General features: G+C 36.7%; 1 protein-coding gene across 12 annotated transcripts in view; it reads right to left on the reverse strand.

Annotated features, from left to right (window-relative positions):
• The window catches only part of CHD9 (chromodomain helicase DNA binding protein 9), a 230944-nt gene that overhangs the window by 102356 nt on the left and 108698 nt on the right, over positions 1–19890 (reverse strand). For 9 of the 12 annotated variants that reach the window (XM_055145071.1, XM_055145070.1, XM_055145074.1 and 6 more), the window contains exon 3: positions 1845–2176. In XM_055145071.1, coding sequence (XP_055001046.1) covers positions 1845–2176 — 332 coding nt within the window. Of the gene's footprint in view, positions 1–1844; positions 2177–2979; positions 3250–3351; positions 3704–19890 lie in introns of those variants that run through there. The other 3 variants (XM_055145080.1, XM_055145079.1, XM_055145081.1) reach the window with 2 other exon arrangements.

The following is a 19890-nucleotide window of genomic DNA, read 5'->3' on the forward strand; positions in this document are numbered from 1 at the left end:
ATTTTTCTATAAAAATTCCTCTACACTCTGGGGCCGGAGTGATAGCACAGCGGGGAGGACTTCTGCCTGCCTTGCACAGGGCCAACACGCAGCCGACCCAGGTTCGATTCCCTGCCTCTCATATGTCCCCCGAGCACAGCCAGGGGTAATTCCTGAGTGCAAAGCCAGGAGTAACCCTATGCATCACCAGGTGTAACCAAGAAAAAAAAATCCTCTATAGTCTTCAACAAGTATTTTTCTAGCAACTACTCAATAAGCTTATCATGTATATTTCCCAGCAAACTCTCATACATTGTTTTCTAAAATAGTCTCTAAAAACAAGCACTAAATTTATCAATACTGTGTATTATTAAAATAATATACCTATTTCTAACATAACTACAAACATCACAGAATGAATCAAAATATTCTATTGCAATATATCTACCTCCTGTCATAGCAATTCATTTTTTAAAAAAATCTGCATGCCAGGTATAATTTATTTATTTCCTTTATGTGCAATTTTACTTATGCCAGATTCATTTCTTCCTTTGCTATATCTCCACTTATTGAAACTTTTGAAGTTTCCCTACCAATATCCCAATAGTATACTTATTTTTCATACCCTTCCAAATGGTATGTTATTTTGCCCTAATTTCTGAACAAGTTAAACTGAGAGAGTCTATATCAACTCAATAAATTAAAGAAAGAAATGTAAGGACTCCTAAATTAAAACTAGATTTTATTTTGGAAGAGATTATACTTTAATGCCAAAATTTATAAATATATACACGAAAGAAGAAATTTGATCTTTAAATTTTGTTGTAGTTTTAACAAATAAAGTACTAAAATCACATTATCAATTAAGTCTATTTTATTTACTGGTTTATCGAAAGGCATCAGAAACTAATGATATAATTCATTTTGGTTGCTGCATTCAAAATGCTAAAAATTTGGTCTGCAAAACTGTGTTACTTTTATGTATCAATAATATCTTAAGCAATAAATTTTTTAAAAGATTTTTAAATTGTCTTTTATGTGAAAAATGAACACATCAAATACATTGTCTGAAACTGCAGAGTAAGCCTTAAAAAAATGACCAAATATTCCTGCAAAAACAATTACCAACTATGCTGGTGATAGGAAATTTTTATGCTTGCATGCAAAAACAAAAATCCATGCATACAAAACAAATATAACACTGTGGGATTTTTTTAAAAACACATAATCAAATAAAACCATCTGAGATTAACATACTCTTCTAGAGCAATTCTTTGTCCTGATAATTCTCTTGGAGCATTAATCCTCACCTGGCCTCTTTATTACATAAAATAATCAGAACGATCATAAGGGAAAAGGAAAGATCATAAGGGAATAAATCAGTAAGAGCTACAGAGCTGCTTATTGCTGATCTAAGTGGCATAATTTTTGACATTCAAAAGTCGCAGGCTTATAAAAAGATATTAGTACTTTTTAAAAAATGTAAGATGCTCAATAAAGTACAACTAAGAGGTTAATATGTCTTATAAAGAATTTCAATGTGTGTTGTTCTGTGAAGAGTAAATTTTGAACTGGCATATCAATATATATTGATTTTGTTCATTTTCCCCATTTTCCCTTACATATTTATTTTCCTTCTATTTTCAATTCCTTTGACAAATCTCAATTTAGGGAACAGTACAATTTAGTAGATTCTGACAAATCACCTGATTCATTCAAAAAAGGAAAAAAGGTAAATCTAAATACCTAACAACAGAAAACCCCCCAGAGTGGAATAAGCATTTCACATAAATCAAAAGCAAAAGATTAAATACACTGCACTTTATCCAGAAATTTCAAAGAAACTTAATTCTTAACCAACTTACCCAATTTTTGTCTTCTCTTTTAACTTAGAACAAGTTTTTGTTTTTTTACTCTCTTTGTCCTTTGGCTTGGATTTCATCCTTCTACCTTTCTTTTCCTCTTTTCCTTCAACTGAAGCACTAGGAAAGTTTTCAGGGCTCATTACTCGTGGAATATTGCGTTCCCCACGCTCCTTTGCTTTTGCTATGGCCTCTGATATTATACGATTAGCCTTTTCTTGCTTGCTTTCTGATTCCACCTTTTTTCTCTGCTTCTTCTCAGACATGATCCTCACCTGGGTATTCTGCAACTTAGTATATGTCCCAGAACCATCGCTCTTCTTGGAAGATGGAGGCTAGAGAAACCAAAATATTTTTATACAGTATATCAAAATATGCAAAAAAGCAAAATGAATATCTGAAAAATTAAAAGTATTCTGTTCAAGAGGTAAATACATGGGCAAATATGTGAGTGCCACAAATTTCAAATTAAAACATTTTTGCTGATCTAGAAATTCACGTAGGTATAAATTTTAAAAGATTAACTACTGTATTTTAAAATGAAGGTTAAATAAGGATAATGCAGAATCAATGATATTTCATGGCATTTTTGATTAGTCGATTCAAATTTTGTCCTGTAAAGAGTCTGTGCATTTGGAATGTCTTTCCTTCCTATTCAATCCAGTACTCTGAAATTAAAATTTTTAAATAGCAATTTTATTTCACAATGACTAGTTCTTACAGTTTATTGTGATTTTTTTTTTTTTAGGAAAAAAGGCTTCTACTTTGCCAGAAACTAGAACTAGAACCTGAACCTAAAATAATTTAAATCATTTTAATGTACAATCTATGCAGCAACATGGCTAGTTAGTAAACAGACATTCCCATACTTAAAATTAGAAAAAGTTTTAGTTTTTTCCGTGGAAGAGTTAAATGTGGATTTCCCCCAACCCCCCACCCCTACCCCTTACTATATCACAATTATTTTGCTCAGGCAATTCGGGGAGGGGGGGGTGGACACTTTATAGTATTACGTTAAAATTATTAATGTTTTTAGCAATATTACTAGAAGCAGATCAACAGCATTTTAGCAAGAATATCTTTTTCAAACACGCATTCATTCACAGATACTCAGATCACAGTTTTGTTATGCTCTTACCCGTAAACATGCCTCTGACTAGAGCAAAGGGAAAAAACACCAGGAATTTCCAAACACATTTTCATGCTGATTCCAGTGCTTCACTGGATCTCTCTCTCTCTCCTTTTTCTATACCTGCCTCATCAAAGGTTTCATAGCAGTGCTGCAGCACTGGGAAAGGAACGAGGGCTCAGAATCGCTCGCTAAAATGCCACCTTAAGGCCTACAGGCTACAACAAATACCCAAGACTCGAGAAAACAGCAACAAGCTCAAGATGGCGATGCAGTACGACTCCCGCAGCAGCAGCCAGTAATAAGGAAGGTTATTCAATCCCATTAGCCTTTTAGCCCAAAGAACCCCTCCTCCTCCCACTCATTCAGGCTTTCACTTACCCTTCCTCTTGGCCTCTTCACTGAAGACATTTTTGGCGTCAGACAAAGGCTTGCCCTCTGCTTTTTCACCACCCCAGGCAGTGCTCAAGAAAAAAGCATTGAAAGAAGATTCCTAAATGGCCTATTTAGCAAGCTGCAACCAAGAGATGCACAACCCTCCACAAACACACATTGTGATTTATCAACACATTTCTGCCTTGGCAAGTTTATATCCACGCTTCATCCTATTTAGATAAGAAGACGGCTGTAAACCCCTCCTAAAAAGCGGAGTTTCCTCAATAGCTGTAAGCAGATAGCCAGATTCCAACAAAGCACAGAAAGAAATGAATGCACAAAGCATCAAAATGCATCAGCATGAATATTAGAGATGTCGTTAAAAATACTGACTCCTTCTGCGGAAGTAGGCCAGCAGATGGTGCTACCAGTTATTATTCCATTAGACTCTGCAATTTAACCCCCAATGGACTGTTCCCTCCAAGTAACACATTAACTCTCACTCTGCCATTTCCTGCAGGAAAGTTTTAAAATATTCACACCGAAAACCTGATTCTTAAAAATCATCTTAAAGCTAAAACTGAGGTGGAAATAGCTTAATGAACCTACCAATATTAAAAAACAAAACCGAGCATAATTTTTATTGCAGGAAAATACTCCTCTCCATGATACTCTAAAATGTTTAAAATATAAAAGTAGTTGAAGATAAGCAAAGGGTTAACAAGCAAGTCATGCAAAGGAACCTAACAAGTGACTTCTCTTTAAGAAATCAGATAAGATCTCTTAGGATTTTTCTAACAAAAAGCCTTAAGTTATTTTTAAATAGAGGAATGAAACAATTTTCATTTACAATCTAAAAATTTCAAGATTTTTGAGATGAACACAAAAAAGCTGTCTAAAAGAACTACTAACCAAACAAGTTTTCATAAAGATCCGGACAAATACATTCGTTTGGTTAATGTGACAAAATAATAAAACTTTTTGAAATTTTTAATCAACATCCTATTTTATAAAATTTCACAAAAGATAAGGCCACCTGAATTTTCTTAGAGTACTATTTTTCTTTTCTATAAAATAATGACTTTTAAAGCAATGTCCTTAAGTAGCTAAAAACAAAAAAGAAATGCTGCTTGAAAATCTTTTTCCTCTTTAACTAACACTTTTTTTTTTAAAGTTGGTCTTGGTAAGTCAACTGACACATCTATCAAAGAAACTGTTTTAACCCTCTCTTTGGCACCAAAGGTCTTAACACTGGGTAACATGAACAATCTGTACAGCAGAACAAATTAAAAGTATAAGACTACTAATAGCAAAGAAAAGAATCTTAGTGGCCTAAGGTCAGAAACATAAAAGTCCCAATACCAAGACCTACAATCTCTAAGTGCCATGGACTAGTCTAAGCACTTCACATATAGTAACTAATCTAATCCTAAAATGATAATCAGATAATGGCGATAAAGGTGAGAAGAGGACTGGCTTTTCGATAGCAATACTGCATTATAGAGCAGAACTGACAGCAAACGGTTAAAAAATCTTAATAGTAAGAACAATTTTTAGTCCATGTTGCATGCTAGATACCATTCTGAAGATGTATTAACTCAAAACAACCTTGTGAGATATGTACCATTGTTAACTCATTTTATGGTTAAAAATACTGAGAAAAACAGCAACCTTCTGAAACTAGCAAATGAAGGGGGAATTAAAAGGCTAACTACATTGGCCAATCTATCATATTTGCCTTAAAACACCACACCACAGATTCATTTAAACAGGAGAAATAACGTTTAAAAATTATTTAGATAATACTAATAAAGTCAGAGTAAAATTAGTTACTAGCAATCTTTCCAAATTAAATAAATCAGGAGCTGGAGCAATAGTACAATAGGTATGGCACTGCCTTGCACACAGCCAAACTGGGTTCAATCCCCAGCACTCCGTATGGTCTCCCAAGCACTGCCAGAAATGACTCCTGAGTGCAAAGCCAGGAGTAATCCCTGAGAATCTTGGGATGTGCCCCTCCCTCGCCCCCCAAAAAAATAAAAAGAAAAAAAGAAATCAATGAGATACCAGCAGGATATGGCTAACCAGCAAGAGCCAAAACTTATAGCAGAATATAAAAGAAACAGGGAATCTTACTGAGAAAGGGTGCTTTGTGTGTGTGGGGGGGGGGGGGGGGGTTATTGGTTTAATTCTGTTCACACTGAATTTTGTTCTTAATTCTTATTTAGGACAATCATCAGAGGGTTTAGGGCTTTAGTATGGGTCTTTCCTTGCTATCTTCATTCAATACCTGTAATTCATGAACAGTTATCCATAGAACTTAAATATGTTCCACATATTTCACTTCTATCAAGTTTTCAATAGATCTATTACTTGATTTTTTAAAAATCCTCAAATATTTAGTCATAAACTGAAAACAACAGATCAGAATTCTGCTATTAGAATAAAATATTTTAAGGGCAAGGTGATAGCTGACAGTTCCAGGCTTGACCACAGACCCTGAAAACCCTCTATTTTTTGGGTTCCAGAAAGCTTTCCCAGCCGCTCAGTCCGGCCACCATCACTGCTGAACCCAAGCCACACTCCCTGCATGGCCATGCATTGCCAGGCCAAACTCTGAAGCACCAGGCCCACACAGTCAGGTCAGGTGTCACTGGGAGGGTGCCCTCGCCCTCTCAGCACTGCTTCAAAGGTAACAAATATACACAACATTTGAAAAACAGTTTTCAAAAACATACCAACACTTTGGTGTTACGTGAATAAATTTTTTTTTTAATGGAGGTTATTTCTAAATCTACCTACATACACAAAAAATATACAAGTAGGGGGAGGAGTTCAGGGACAGAGTCCATGTTTCCCAAGGGTGGGGCACCTGCAGGTGTGAAAAAGGTATAAGCAAGGGGCTGGAGCAATAGTTTGCCTTGCACGTGGCCGACCCGGGTTTGAGTCCCAGCATCCCATATGGTCCCCCAAGCACCGCCAGGAGTGACCACTGTGCATCTCCAAGTGTGACCCAAAAAGAAAAAAAAAAAAAAAAGGTAGAAACAAACATTTCTCAGTGTTTTGGGTTGGTCTTTTCCCTAAGATAGGCAGTCACCAAATTCTGTAAAATCTGGTTGGGATGTATTTTTTTTTTAAGTCTTCCTCCTATCTAAATCCTAACTGCATTTCGTTTTGGTTATACAGGGGAAAAAAACTACCTATAAGATATTTACATCAAGTCCCTGGGAGTGATGGAACATGAGGTAGGCAATGGACCCTCCAACTACATACAAAGTAAAAGAATTTCTCAGGGATTCAGGGATAGCTCAGTGGTGGAGAAGCTGCCTCACAGACAGTCACAAATTCAATCCCTGCCACCCAGGCACAAACTCAGGCCCTCCCACCCATTCAGCAGCCTGCAAGGATCCTGAGACACCACAATACCCAGCTCATAAGCTCTGGTCCAGTGCAGCCAAAGGTGGGATCCTGTAGTGAGCACTCAAAGCAAGTGAGACCACTGGCCAGTACAAGAAAGGGAAGGGAAGGGGGATAATGAAAAGAGGATTTCTTTATACGAAAGTAGTATCTTCTTCATAGGATGTCATAAAAAAAAATGATACTGATATATTTTAAAAATTTGATTATATCCTATTTTAAGTTATAAAAAGAATTTCTTTGCAATTTACTTGTGATTTTTCTACAGTTGTCATATTTTCAGAGTATAAGTCGTTTAAAGATTAAAAATAGAAGTAAGACCTTGCTCTCAAAAAACCTGTGTTTTCAATGATATATGTACATAACATGTCCAAATTTTTGTAAGAAAAATCACAGTAAAACATTAAAACATATGACATATAGAATTAGATTTAAGGTTTAGGCTAAGTAGTTTCCGTAACAATTCCTGAAAAAAATTACTTATTTAAAACAGATCCATATACTATATGTAAACAAGTAATTACTGTGATGCTTGCCTAATAAAAATTCTCAATTTCTGCCACTTTGCCTACATTTCAAACTGGAATTCTAGTACATATAAAGCTATTTTCTCCCCTTGCCTTAATTAATATAATTGTTAATATTAATACACTTATTTTATACTATAGGTTATAACCTAATACCATGATTTTTACTCATTGTTCAAATTGTTTCTGTTCTGGTCATTAAATGTTTCTTCAAATTGGTTCATTAGTCCTGTGTACCTCTATCATACTCTGAGTTCTGCTTTACTTTCTGGTAACTTAATATATTTCTGATTCATCGGTTAAGAATAATAGAGTGGTTGAGGTAGAAGTCAGACTACAACAGACTGACTCCAAAATCATATTGGAGAAGTACACACAGTGAATGTCAAATATTCTTTCTTGAAGAAGAGAAAATGGCAAGTTATAAAGAAGTTGGAAACTTTTTTAGTATGTCTGTTGCTTATAGAAGCCAATAGAATGCTTGATTGTCTGTGAAAGAGAAAGAAAAACTGAGGAGTTTAAGCAAGAGTAAAAAATCTAAAGCACTTCCTGTAGAGTAATTCTAAACATCACAGTATCTGTAAAAAATTGAACCACTATACACGAATAACACGTTGATAAATAATATGAATGCCCCCCCACCCGATACATTTTCTAAAATGCCTCTTAGGAGAAGTTGGGAGAGATAGCTCAGAGGATTTACGCATGTGTTTTGAAAGTAGCATTTCTGGGTGTAGTCCCTGAGCACTGCTCCATGTGGCTCCAAAACAAAATAAAAAATAAAAAAACAACACACACACACAATGCTGCTTAAAGGGAAAACATTTAAAGACTTCTTGGAGCTGGAAAGATAGTACAGAGCCAGGACACTTGCCTTGTGTTGGCAGTCAGCCATGACCCCAGTTCAAATCCCTGGAACCAAAAATGGTCTCCCGGGCAGAGAGCCAAGAGAAGCCCCTGACCAATGCTGGTGTATCCCCCAAACCAATACATAAGTAATAGAAAAAGAAACTTCACAAGCCATTCCCCTGCCCAGATATTTCCACCATTTCCTCTATGTTTGCTAATTTGAATCCACAGCAGTCTAACATTGTTAAAAAAACATTATACAGAAAAATATTTCTAAAGAGCTTGGACACAGCTGGAACAAAGACCTGTATATTAAGGTCAACTCTTCCTAAAACAAAAATCATGTTGTGAAGTATTGCAATTGCCTAGCATTCCCACACAGGTAACTGTTGGTCCAAAGTTCGTAAGGCACTCAATCTATGACAATTTAGTAGGAGTCAATCACCTTTCCAAAGCAGTGTATCAAGTTGCCACCATCTATTTTTCCCCAGACTAAAACAGAGATTGAAGTGTGCTAGTGGCAGTCTGACAAAACAGACCTAAGTATACTCTTATACTTATAACCCATTCGAGGTCCTGATGAAGCAGAAGCACAACCAAGCCAGCCCAGTCATGAAGCAGCAGCATAGCTGCCAACCCGCCAGGCTCTCAATTCTCCTGACATTGTTTCTAAATGTATTAATATGATGAACACAAAGGGAAAAGTCTTTTGAGTCTTTTTTAATGGGGACACTGGGAGTTGGTGCAGCTGAAACTTAGTTTTTATATACAATGTATTAACCCCAAATAATCCGTTTTTCATTTTCAGAATTCTATGGTAACTTGAATAGTTACTTCAAATATTTATTTCAAGTATTTGAACACTTGGGGGTTACTGACAGAAACATAAGCCATGTTTATGGGAAGTGTGCATAAATGGATCCGCAAAAAGAAAAACACTAGGGGGCTAGAGAGTAAAAGTACCGTGGGTGAGCTGTTTGCCTTGCACACAGCCAAACTGGGTTTCATGCCTGGCACCCTCTATCACTGAGTGCAGAGACAGAAGCCCTAAGCAAAGCTATTTATGGCCCCAAAACAAAAATGAAAAGTAAAGAAAAGAAGAGAAAAGAAAAACGCCAGCCCAGGTTTGATCCCCTGCACCACATATGGTCCTGAGAACCCCCAAAAGAGACCTCTAAGCACAGAGGCAGTGTTCCCAGCGCCTTCCACCCCAAAATCCCCCATGCAACAAGGGGTCTCAAGTGGAAAAACTTTAAGAAGCTTTCCTCTATTTCTTGAAAGAACAGGAAGAGGCAAACCTAAGAATGTCAACTGAGACATTCCAGAATTCAACAGATTCTACTTCCTCAGTTTATACTAAATCCCTCTAACATGAATACTTTTAGTTTAAATTTGTGTACAGGTGGCATTTAGTTAAAGTCTTCTGGGTTCTTACTGGCATTTCATTTCTTTAGCATCCTTACCATTAATCCTTAGTCTTGCCCCTTAATCATACTAACAGTGAGCATGCTTCTACACACACAAAATTACTTAAAAAAAAAATGGTACATGTCATAAAAACCCAAGTGAAAATTATGAGGGAAATTCTAGTAAAATAAATAAATATATGGTATAAAGAGCTTGCCAAAAGATAAATTCAGGTATAGACTACAGACAGAAATGTGGTACACAGGAGGAGGTAATTACAGTATACTTTAATTGACAACACCAATTTTATTTAAGAAATTCACAAGCCAGATCACTTTCAAGACATTATTTGGATGCATACTATGTCAAACACTGCCATAAGTGCTGGGAATAAAATAATCATCAGGATAAAGTTCCAGCTCTAACTGAATACCACTTTAGAGAGGGAAGTAGTAAATACCAAAACCATCATATAAGGGTAAAGGCGATGCACACCATTCACTGTAATAAGATGACCGACCACTTTAGAACAAATTCAGGGAAGATCTAAAGTGAGGCTGTTTACACTGAAATATAAAGAAAATGAAAAGAAGTACTGTATCAGTGAGAGCACATATCAAACAAAAAATGATTCAAAATGAACACGTTGATGCTGGCTCATATCACTGGAAGCGTACACTTGGGTATGGCTTAATTAACTTAAATTGCAGCTCTGGTGTCAACATGTTAAACAGGTTTGAGAAATGAAGAAAGCAAAATGACCAATATACAGACGTCACACCTTTTATTTTATTGTTATTTGTTTGGTGTGCGTGGTAGTACTGGGAATCAAAACCAAATCTTGTACATGTAAGACAGTGGAGTCTACCACTGAGTCACATACTTTAATGAAAAGTTTCCTGGGCTGGAAATGTGGCCCTCCAGTAAAGCACTTACACTTACCTGGCACATGTGCGGTGGCTGTTTATGTGCGTGCATACACAGTCTTCGTATAGGATAACATTTGCACCAGCTACATACTTCCTGGTCTATTCATCTAGTATTTATGCAAAGGAGGTATGAGGGAAGTATAAGCACAAAAGTGTATAAATCTGTAACTGTACCCTCACGGCGATTCTCTAATTAAAAATAAATAAATTAAAAAAAAATAAAAAAAATAAAAATACTTTAAATTATTTTAAATTAATTGATTATCTAATTGCTGAAGACTGCTTTTGACCAGTGAGCTGAAATATCATTATGAACCATCAGTTTGATACATTAACATTAATTAATATTCTTTATAAGTGTAGACCAGTATTTTGTGCCATATCTTAATATGCACAATATATACATAATATATACATGTGTATTCCTTAAAACATATATGCATGTGTGTGTGTTCTTAAAAACATATACTTGTATATTCGATCCCAGTTTATAAAAATGAAGAACGTTGTTCTAAGAGATCAATGAACACTTCTATTTCAGGACAGCTCCCCTACAATTCAAGTTAGATTTCAGTATCTTCTGAATTGTTAACTAACAGTTAACCACAAAATCAAACAAAACAAAATTTCAAACTTACATCAAACTCTGTACACAGGGACTATGGCTTCATATACCTGCAGCCCAACACACTATATGTTACAAAGGATTTCTTTAAAAAACAAAACCTGGATAAATGTAGAATAAAGACTGAACAGAATTTCAGAAGGCTCAATTTTTTTCTAACAGTATGTATACTTCTGCAATAAAGAATTTAGCCTTACTCAAAGAAAGTTTGACCTTTGTCCTAAGGTTCTGGGAGAGAACTACCTGACAGGAGTGCCTTTGTTTAGTAGAGGCTAGATACGTGATGTGGCCTGCTTAAATCAGCCATGCATTTAGAGTGTGAACTTTGAGTTACCTGGTGTCAGTTAACCAGGAGGTTGAGATCAAACTCACGCGCTATCAATTAATCAACCATATCTATGTAATTGGGCTCCAATAAAACCTTTGACATGAAGCTCTGTTGAGATTCCAGGGTTGGCAATACTCCAACCAAGAGGTATATATATCAATTTTGGAATTTTACTCCTGTAGAGTTTTGTGCTCAAATCCTTTAAGATTACCTTATTTCTTTCTTAAACTTACTTCCCCCTGTAACATTATATAGCCAACAGCGAGGGGCCACAAAGACAGTACTGCAGGTAAGGTACTATCCTTTCAAGAGGCCAACCTGGGTTTTGATTCTCTGAGCACAAACAAGTGTGATCCCTGGGCACACACAGGTGTACCCTCCCTGCCAAAGAACTAACCATAATTATGATCGTTTTCAGTAAGTGATGTGGGTCCTGGACCATTATCAAAATAAAGATTGTTCAGGTATGCAGGGTGCTTGCCTTGCACATGGGCTGACCCTGGTCTGATTCGATCCCTGGCACCCCGTATGGTCTCTGGAGAACTACCAGGAATGATTCCTGAGTGCAGAGTTAGGAATAAGCCAAAAAAAACAACAAATGGTTGCTCTAGGACATTCCAGTATAGTAGCAGAAAGGAAGAAGTCTTGGGATTATTCTAACTTTGCAACTCTGCCTTATAACTCAGTAATATTCAGTGAAAGACATGGGAAAACAAGGAGATCTTGATCTAATAACAATTTTTAAATGTCAGTACCAATTAATTATGTTTTCAAATCTTTTAAGACTTGTAAAAGAATGAAAACTAGGACTAGCAATGATTCCATTTTACTGTTTCTTATCTATAAGAAATATAGTCAGAAAAAATGATCTCCCTAAACATATTAATGTTAAAGTATTTTTAAATATATTAAAACCTTAAGAATTTAAACTAAAAAAAGCTGTATGAATGAAAACATTTATTTTACAGAAACTGGTTAAAGGACACACTGGATCTAAAAAAAAAAAACCCCAAAATTATTGCATATGAATCTCTATCTTAAAATTTACAAAATTTATTTCAAAAAAAGAGGGAAAGAAAGAGCTCAGGTCTTTTCTATGTTCAAGAGACATTCTCCTCTGGCCTTGAATCAACAAGCTGCTAGAGTTCTAGAGCTACGAGGAATGACTTCGGCCAAGAGTTCTGGTGGCTAGGATTTTTGTGCTTCAAATCAGACTGCAGACCGAGTAGGTGGCAATTTTGTGAGATTCTAAGCAAAGAACCCATTAAGCTTTATCTAGATATCGGACACTATAAATTTATGAGATAATAAATGGGTAACACTGTAGCACTGTCGTCCCGTTGTTCATTGATTTGCTCGAGCAGGCACCAGTAATGTCTCCATTATGAGACTTGTTGTTACTGTTTTTGACATATCGAATATGCCATGGGTAGCTTGCTGGGCTGAGAGGGATGGAGGAATCGAACCCGGGTCAGCCACGTGCAAGGCAAATGCCTTACCTGCTGTGCTATCGCTCCAGCCCAATAAATGGGTACTATCTTAAACCATTAAATATGTGGTTTTGATATAATACACAAGGAAACAAATATGCTCTCATACATATGACAATAATTCTACTTTCTGGCACAAACTCTGTATATATAAAATATATACTATAATATATATCATATATATTTATTACACTGAAGTTCACTAAAAAGAAAAAAATGATACGTTGATATATATGAGGTTATATGTCAAAATGGTGGCTAGCCTTGCATGCAGTGAGAACAAGTATTAACAAGTACAAGGCCCAAGGAATCGTGTAAGATTTAATAATACTGCATTTTTTTTTTTTTGGTTTTTGGGTCACACCCGGCGATGCACAGGGGTCACTCCTGGCTCTTCACTCAGGAATTACCCCTGGTGGTGCTTATATGGGATGCTGAGATTAGAACCCGGGTCGGCCGCGTGCAAGGCAAACGCCCTACCCGCAGGCTATCGCTCCAGCCCCCCAATACTGCACTTCTTTTTTTGGGGGGGGTCACACCTGGCAATGCACAGGGGTTACTCCTGGCTCTGCACTCAGGAATCACCCCTGGCGGTGCTCAGGGGACCATATGGGATGCTGGGATTTGAACCCGGGTTGGCCACGTGCAAGGCAAACACCCTACCCACTATCACTCCAGCCCAATATACTGCATTTCTTGATTTGGATATTGATTACAAGGCAGTGACTCTAAAATTTATCAAGTTTTTTATTTGCAATTTTTCTATGTATGTTATACTCCAAAAATACACATTAAATATTAAACTCTCAAACTAAAGACTATTATTAATCTTGTTATTGTCTTTCCTCAGTAAACAATTCATTTAATTCAGATGTAAGGAAAAGACAAATTGTACAATGATAAATTCACACTGAAAGGTTATTTTCTTTTTTCCTCCCTATCTTTTGTTGTTGTTAGCTGCAATGCCAACACATTTTAGTTGTGGTGCTTGTATACCACCTGACTGTGGTACCTACTGAAACATACACCATTTTGGTTTTGTTTTTGGGGGCCACACCCACTCGTGGCTCTGACCTCAGGGGTTATTCTGGTGGGGTTAGAAAAGGGTATGTGTGTGTGTGGGGGGGGGGGGGGACCTATGTGGTTCTACAGATTGAATCTCTCTCTCATGTGGAATGCCAAGAATTGAACCCAGGTCAGCCAATTGCAAGGCAAGCACCTTACCCGGTGTCCAGAGCAACAGCTCTGGCCCCTGAACACACCGTTAACTCTTATTGCTTGTGTCCTTGCCTGACAGGAGTTGCACTCTTTGGTTGTGGAGCTAATGAACATTTCTGTTGTAGTGTTAGCCTGGGGATTGCTCCAGTGCTCCTACATGTACTCACCATAGACTGCATTTTCTGGCCGTGGTGCTAGTTAGCATATCAAGCTGTCATGCTTGGTAAGGGTGCTCATGCTCATTCAGTTGTGGCATTCACGCACACCTGGCTATGGACTGGTGGTGGCACGGGAATCACGGACTACAGAGATACCAGGACTGAACTTGTGGCCTTGTGCTCACTACGAGGGCAATCGGATCCACCGAGATATTCAAGGCCTCTATTTTTATTTATTAGCATGATATTTCTTTTTGATGCGGTTGTTCAGAAATAACACCTGTACTCATGTTCGGTCTTTCTTAACAACATGGTCATAGTCTCCCTCAAGTTATATCTCTAATTCTCAAATACCTGTCTCATACACTAACAATACTTTTAAAGACATATTATACAAACAACTTACTGTGCTAATGGTACACCCCTTCTTTAAAAGATATCCTAATACCCAAAAGGAGAGAGAGCAAAATGGAATGCCCTGCCACAGAGGCAAGGTGGGGTGGGGGTGGGGGACAGCAGTGGAGGGTGGGAGGGATACTGGGTTCATTGGTGGTGGAGAATGGACACTGGTGGAGGGAAGGGTTCTTGAACATTGTATGAGGGAAACACAAGGACAAAGATGTGTAAATTTGTAACTGTACTCTCATGGTGACTCACTTATTAAAAAATAAAATAAAAATTAAAAAAAGATATCCTAAGGGCCCACTCGGGATGGGAGATGTGTGCTGGAAGTAGAATACAGAGAAAATGATGGCCACTCAATACCTCTATTGCAAACCACAACACCCACAGGAGAGAGAGAGAGAGGAAAAGGGAATGCCCTGCCACAGAGGCAGGGTGGGGTGGTGAGGGATGTTGAGATCATTGGTGATGGAGAATGGGCACTGGTGGAGGGATGGGAACTCGATCATTGTATGACTGAAATGTAAGCACGAAGTAAGTCTGTAACTGTACCTCACGGTGATTCATTAAAATGATTTAAAAAAAAAAGGTATCCTAGTAACTATTCAAAACTCAGCTTGTATATTGCATCTTTTTTTAAATGTTGCTGCTGGATTTGTCACAATATAGTGTAGCTCTTTACAAATAAGACCATAGTCAATTGGTATCTCGAAGACTTTTTCAATGTTGGCACAGTTTCATTGTGTGTAGGATGAGAATAATAGTGGGATCTAACCTAAGAGGAATGCTATGAATTTGAACAAGATACTTCAATAAAAGATAGTAAAACAAAACTTGACATTTAATAAGCATTCAACAAATGTTACTGTTAATTACTGTAATAGAGATGAATGATCTTATATAAAGAAATTTCAAAATTCCAAAATATAAAAACAAATATTCTAATTTTAAAAAGACAAAAATATTTCAAGACACTACCAATGGGTAGCAAATAAACACAAGATGCTCACATTATTAAACATTAGGAAATGCAAATTCAGGCTACAATGTGCTACCACTACATTTCAACTTGAATAGCTAAACAACCCTAAAATACCAAATTTCTAAGTAAGATAGAGGATAAAGAGCTAGTGACTCACAAAGCTGGTAGAAATGCAAACGGGACAGCCTGCCATTTTGATAAGTTTGGTGGTTTGTTTTAGTGTTTTTGGATGATGCTGGGGATTGAATTTAGAACTTCACACATGCTAGACATGTGCTCCCCACTTCACTTATACCCCAAATCCAAAGTTAAGTTATCTTGTTTGATTTGGGGGTGACACCTCGCAGTGATCAGGATTATTTCAGGCAGTGTTTGGGGAATCATATGGGGTGCCAGAGATCAATTCCAAATTGGTTGTGTGCAAGGCTGTACTACCTCTCCATCCCCAAAGTTGTTCTTTTATAAAGTTAAGCATAATTTTATTTCATATGACACCCAGCAATTCCATTCTACATAACAAAAAATACTAACACAAAAATCTTTACATGATGTTTTTTTTTTGTTTTGTTTTGTGTTTTTTTTTTTTTTTTTTTTTTTTGCTTTTTGGGTCACACCTGGCGATGCACAGGGGTTACTCCTGGCTATGTACTCAGGAATCACCCCTGGCCGTGCTCAGGGGACCATATGGGATGCTGGGATTTGAACCCGGGTCGGCCGCGTGCAAGGCAAACGCCCTACCCGCTGTGCTATCTCTCCAGCCCCTACATGATGTTTTAAAAGGCTGACTACAAAGAAGCATAAGAGTCTTCTATTTGGTGGGTAGGGGTGTGTGGTAGTATTCTGTATCTCTATTATGGTGTGGATACAGAACCTATCTATTTGTAAAAACTCGTATTATTGTACCACTTTGACCCCAGAGGAATTTTAGTGTATAAAAAGTGCATCTAAGTAAACCTATACTTGGAAAAAAATATTATTTATTTGGGTCTTGATACTTTTATTCAGAAGCCAATACCATTAGATTCTCAAATACAATCTTAATATTCCTTTTACCTAGCCATACTAGTGTCCTCAAGTATTGTCCCATGACTGTTATTAAGGCTCAAAATAGAATCTAATCCTAGATTTTTGGATGCTATTTTTTTCCATTCTTCTACTTTCCCCTTGGGTTGGACTTTGCCAAGACCTCCTTAATCTCGATAATTATGTAATTACATGTCTTTAATAATAAAAGGCAAAAGTCCTCCCACTTGGTACTTCTTTTTCTTCCCTGTTACAAATCTCTCTCTTCCACCCCAACACACACACATACACACACAGGGATTTATTGCAGGAATGTGGCACAATTATGGGCACATGCTTTTCATGTGCTCGGCCCTAGGTTCCATCCACAGTCTCTCAGAAGTCCTGGTGTAGCACTGGTGCTCTCATCATTATGTCTCCAGTACTACCACTGACCAACTTTTAAACCATTCTTTACTATACATTTAAAAATTATTATAAACATAGTGCTTTAGATATCATTCCATATTATACACTAGGCTGTTTTATATACAGGAAAAAAGTTTTAAAAGCATTTTTGCCTTAGTTACATCAATTTAATACTCAAAAATTCAAATGAGTTATACTGTAATTGTAATTTATACCATACCTTAGCAAAAAATATTAATCTTAGCTGATATTCATACTGCTGCCTACTGCTATGAATAAGTTTCATATAGTCATTCTAACTTCTGCTTAAATATATCATGTGAATTACTAATTGGCTTTATTATAACTAAAATAAATTTTATACAAGAATAATTTCTGTCTTTATAATTAGTCACAAATTCAATTCTGAAACTGAAATATGAGAAACTAGCTCTTGTTCTCATTAAATACCACTTTTAAAAATAATGTCATATTTACAAATAATATGTATGCTAAAGGCAGAATCTCGCACAGCAGAGCCTGGCAAGCTACCCGTGGAATATTCGATATGCCAAAAACAGTAACAATAATGGGCCTCATTCCCCTGATCCTGAATGTGACAGGGACAAATGGAGAAGGTACTGGAGCCCACTCGAGCAAATCAATGAGCAAGGGGACGACAGTGACAGTGATATATGCAAAAAATAAAATGCATCCATTCTCTTCATTTCAATAGCAGATTTAGATTCTCCGCACCAAAATGGGTATCACCTATATTTCTTGTTAATATAATGCTAAAAGTTTTCAAATATTTGTAATGTCTCACTGGTTTTCTCCTTCAAGATAAATAAAATCTAAAGGAATTTTTTAACTTGAAGCCTTGAAGCCTGAGAGATAGCTCAATGCGCTTGTGTATGCTTTGCATACAGGTGTTCCAGGATCCATCCCTGGTACTGCATGGCCCTCTGAGCACTGTTAAGTGTGATCCCTGAGGACGGAGCTGAGAGTAGCTATTAACACTATCAGGGATGTGTGTGTGTCTGAGAAAATAGGAGAGAAAGGGTGGGGGAGAGAGGAGAGAGTAAGGAAGAGAGAAAAAATGGAAGTGAGATTCTTAACTCACTTGTTTTCTCCAAATTATTTTAATTCTTTCAATTTACCACAATTTTAGCCAATATTTCCCTGAAAGGAAAAATTAAATTGAGAAAACACATTGAAATAAAGATGACATACTTCAAGAATGTCAGAGAGTAACCAATAGCTATCTATGAACCACTGCTCCTCAAATAATCCCTGATAACAGGGAAGTATATAAAGGTATATAAAGTATAATATGCCACCCTTGAACATAGTTCAGTGGTTGAGAGAAGGCTTCACAAGCATGAAGTCCTGGATTTAAATCACATCCTCATACATGTTTGAAAAAAAACTTAAAGCAAGAAACCATCATTACTAAACAACAAGCTGACTTTACAATTTAAAAACAAAGTTCAAATTTATTGTCACAGTTATTAGTCAGAAATACCAAATACATACACATATGTACAAACACACACATACACACATATTACAGATGAGAAAATATGTCTAGGAATACTATAATAGTTGATGGCAGGAACAGAATATAAACTCAGTTCTGACATCAAACCCAGTGCTTTTCCAAAGAAACTTACACAGGAAATGCCACCTCCAAAAAGTTTGCTGTCCGACCTTATAAGTAAAAAACAAATGACTAATGCCAAGAACAAAAGTGAAAATTATTTTGTTCATGTTGCTAACAGCTTTATGAAAGAGCTGATTAATGACAAAATTTCATAAATTCAACTTTCTAACCTGTATGGATCAATTCACTAAGTGACAGAATCATGCTTGATACTATTAAGAGAGGGCTGAGGAGCCAGAGAGAGAGCACAGTCAGTGGTATGATCTCTGGGTAGGTGCACACTTGCCTTCTACATGTGGATTCAACCCTGGCATGCCATATGGTCCCCTGAGCACTTTCAGGAATGATCCCTGAGCATAGAGTCAAGAGTAAGCCCTGAGCACCACCATGTGTTGCCTCAAAAGAACAAACAAAAATTCTGTGTGTGGAAGGATGGGTACTTGAACACTGTATGACTGAAACATAATAACGCAAGTCTGTAAATCTTTAATTGTGTCTCATGGTGATTCATTAAATAAAATTTAAAAAATAATTTGTGTGTGGTTTGTGGGCCATGCCTGGCAGTGCTCAGGGCTTAATCCTGTCTCTGCTCACAGTGATCACTTCTGTTTGGCTGGGGGACTATATGGGGTGACAGGGATGGAACCTTGGTCTGCCACATGCAAGGTAAGCACCATACCGACTGTACTACTCTGAACTCCCAAAACACTTTTTAAAGTGCTGAAAATGTGTTATAAAGCAATAGGTCAACAGTTGCAATTTTAGAAATCAAGCAATACTTTGGAAATCAGTTTATCTGATTTAAAAAAATAGTACTGATCCCTGTATACTGTAAGATCTAAAATAGTTGTGTTCTGACTTCAAATATAAAACAATCTTGTAATCAATTTTACATAAGTCATAATTAAAATTATAAGAATACTGGTGTTTTGCAAATGTGTGATTTATCTTTTTATACATTGTCATGTTTTATCAATCTTTCCTATTTTAATAATTATAAAATCTTAGGTTTATTATTTTAAAGTATGACAACTTAATCCTAGTGCAATTTATAAATGAAGATGTCACATTGCCATCATATGATTTAAAAAAATAAAAGTGTGGACTCTCAGAAAAATGCACAAGAAGGGATCAAAACAT

This window comes from Sorex araneus, chromosome 8 (assembly GCF_027595985.1).
Source record: "Sorex araneus isolate mSorAra2 chromosome 8, mSorAra2.pri, whole genome shotgun sequence".
In the NCBI taxonomy this organism is placed as follows: Eukaryota; Metazoa; Chordata; class Mammalia; order Eulipotyphla; family Soricidae; genus Sorex; species Sorex araneus.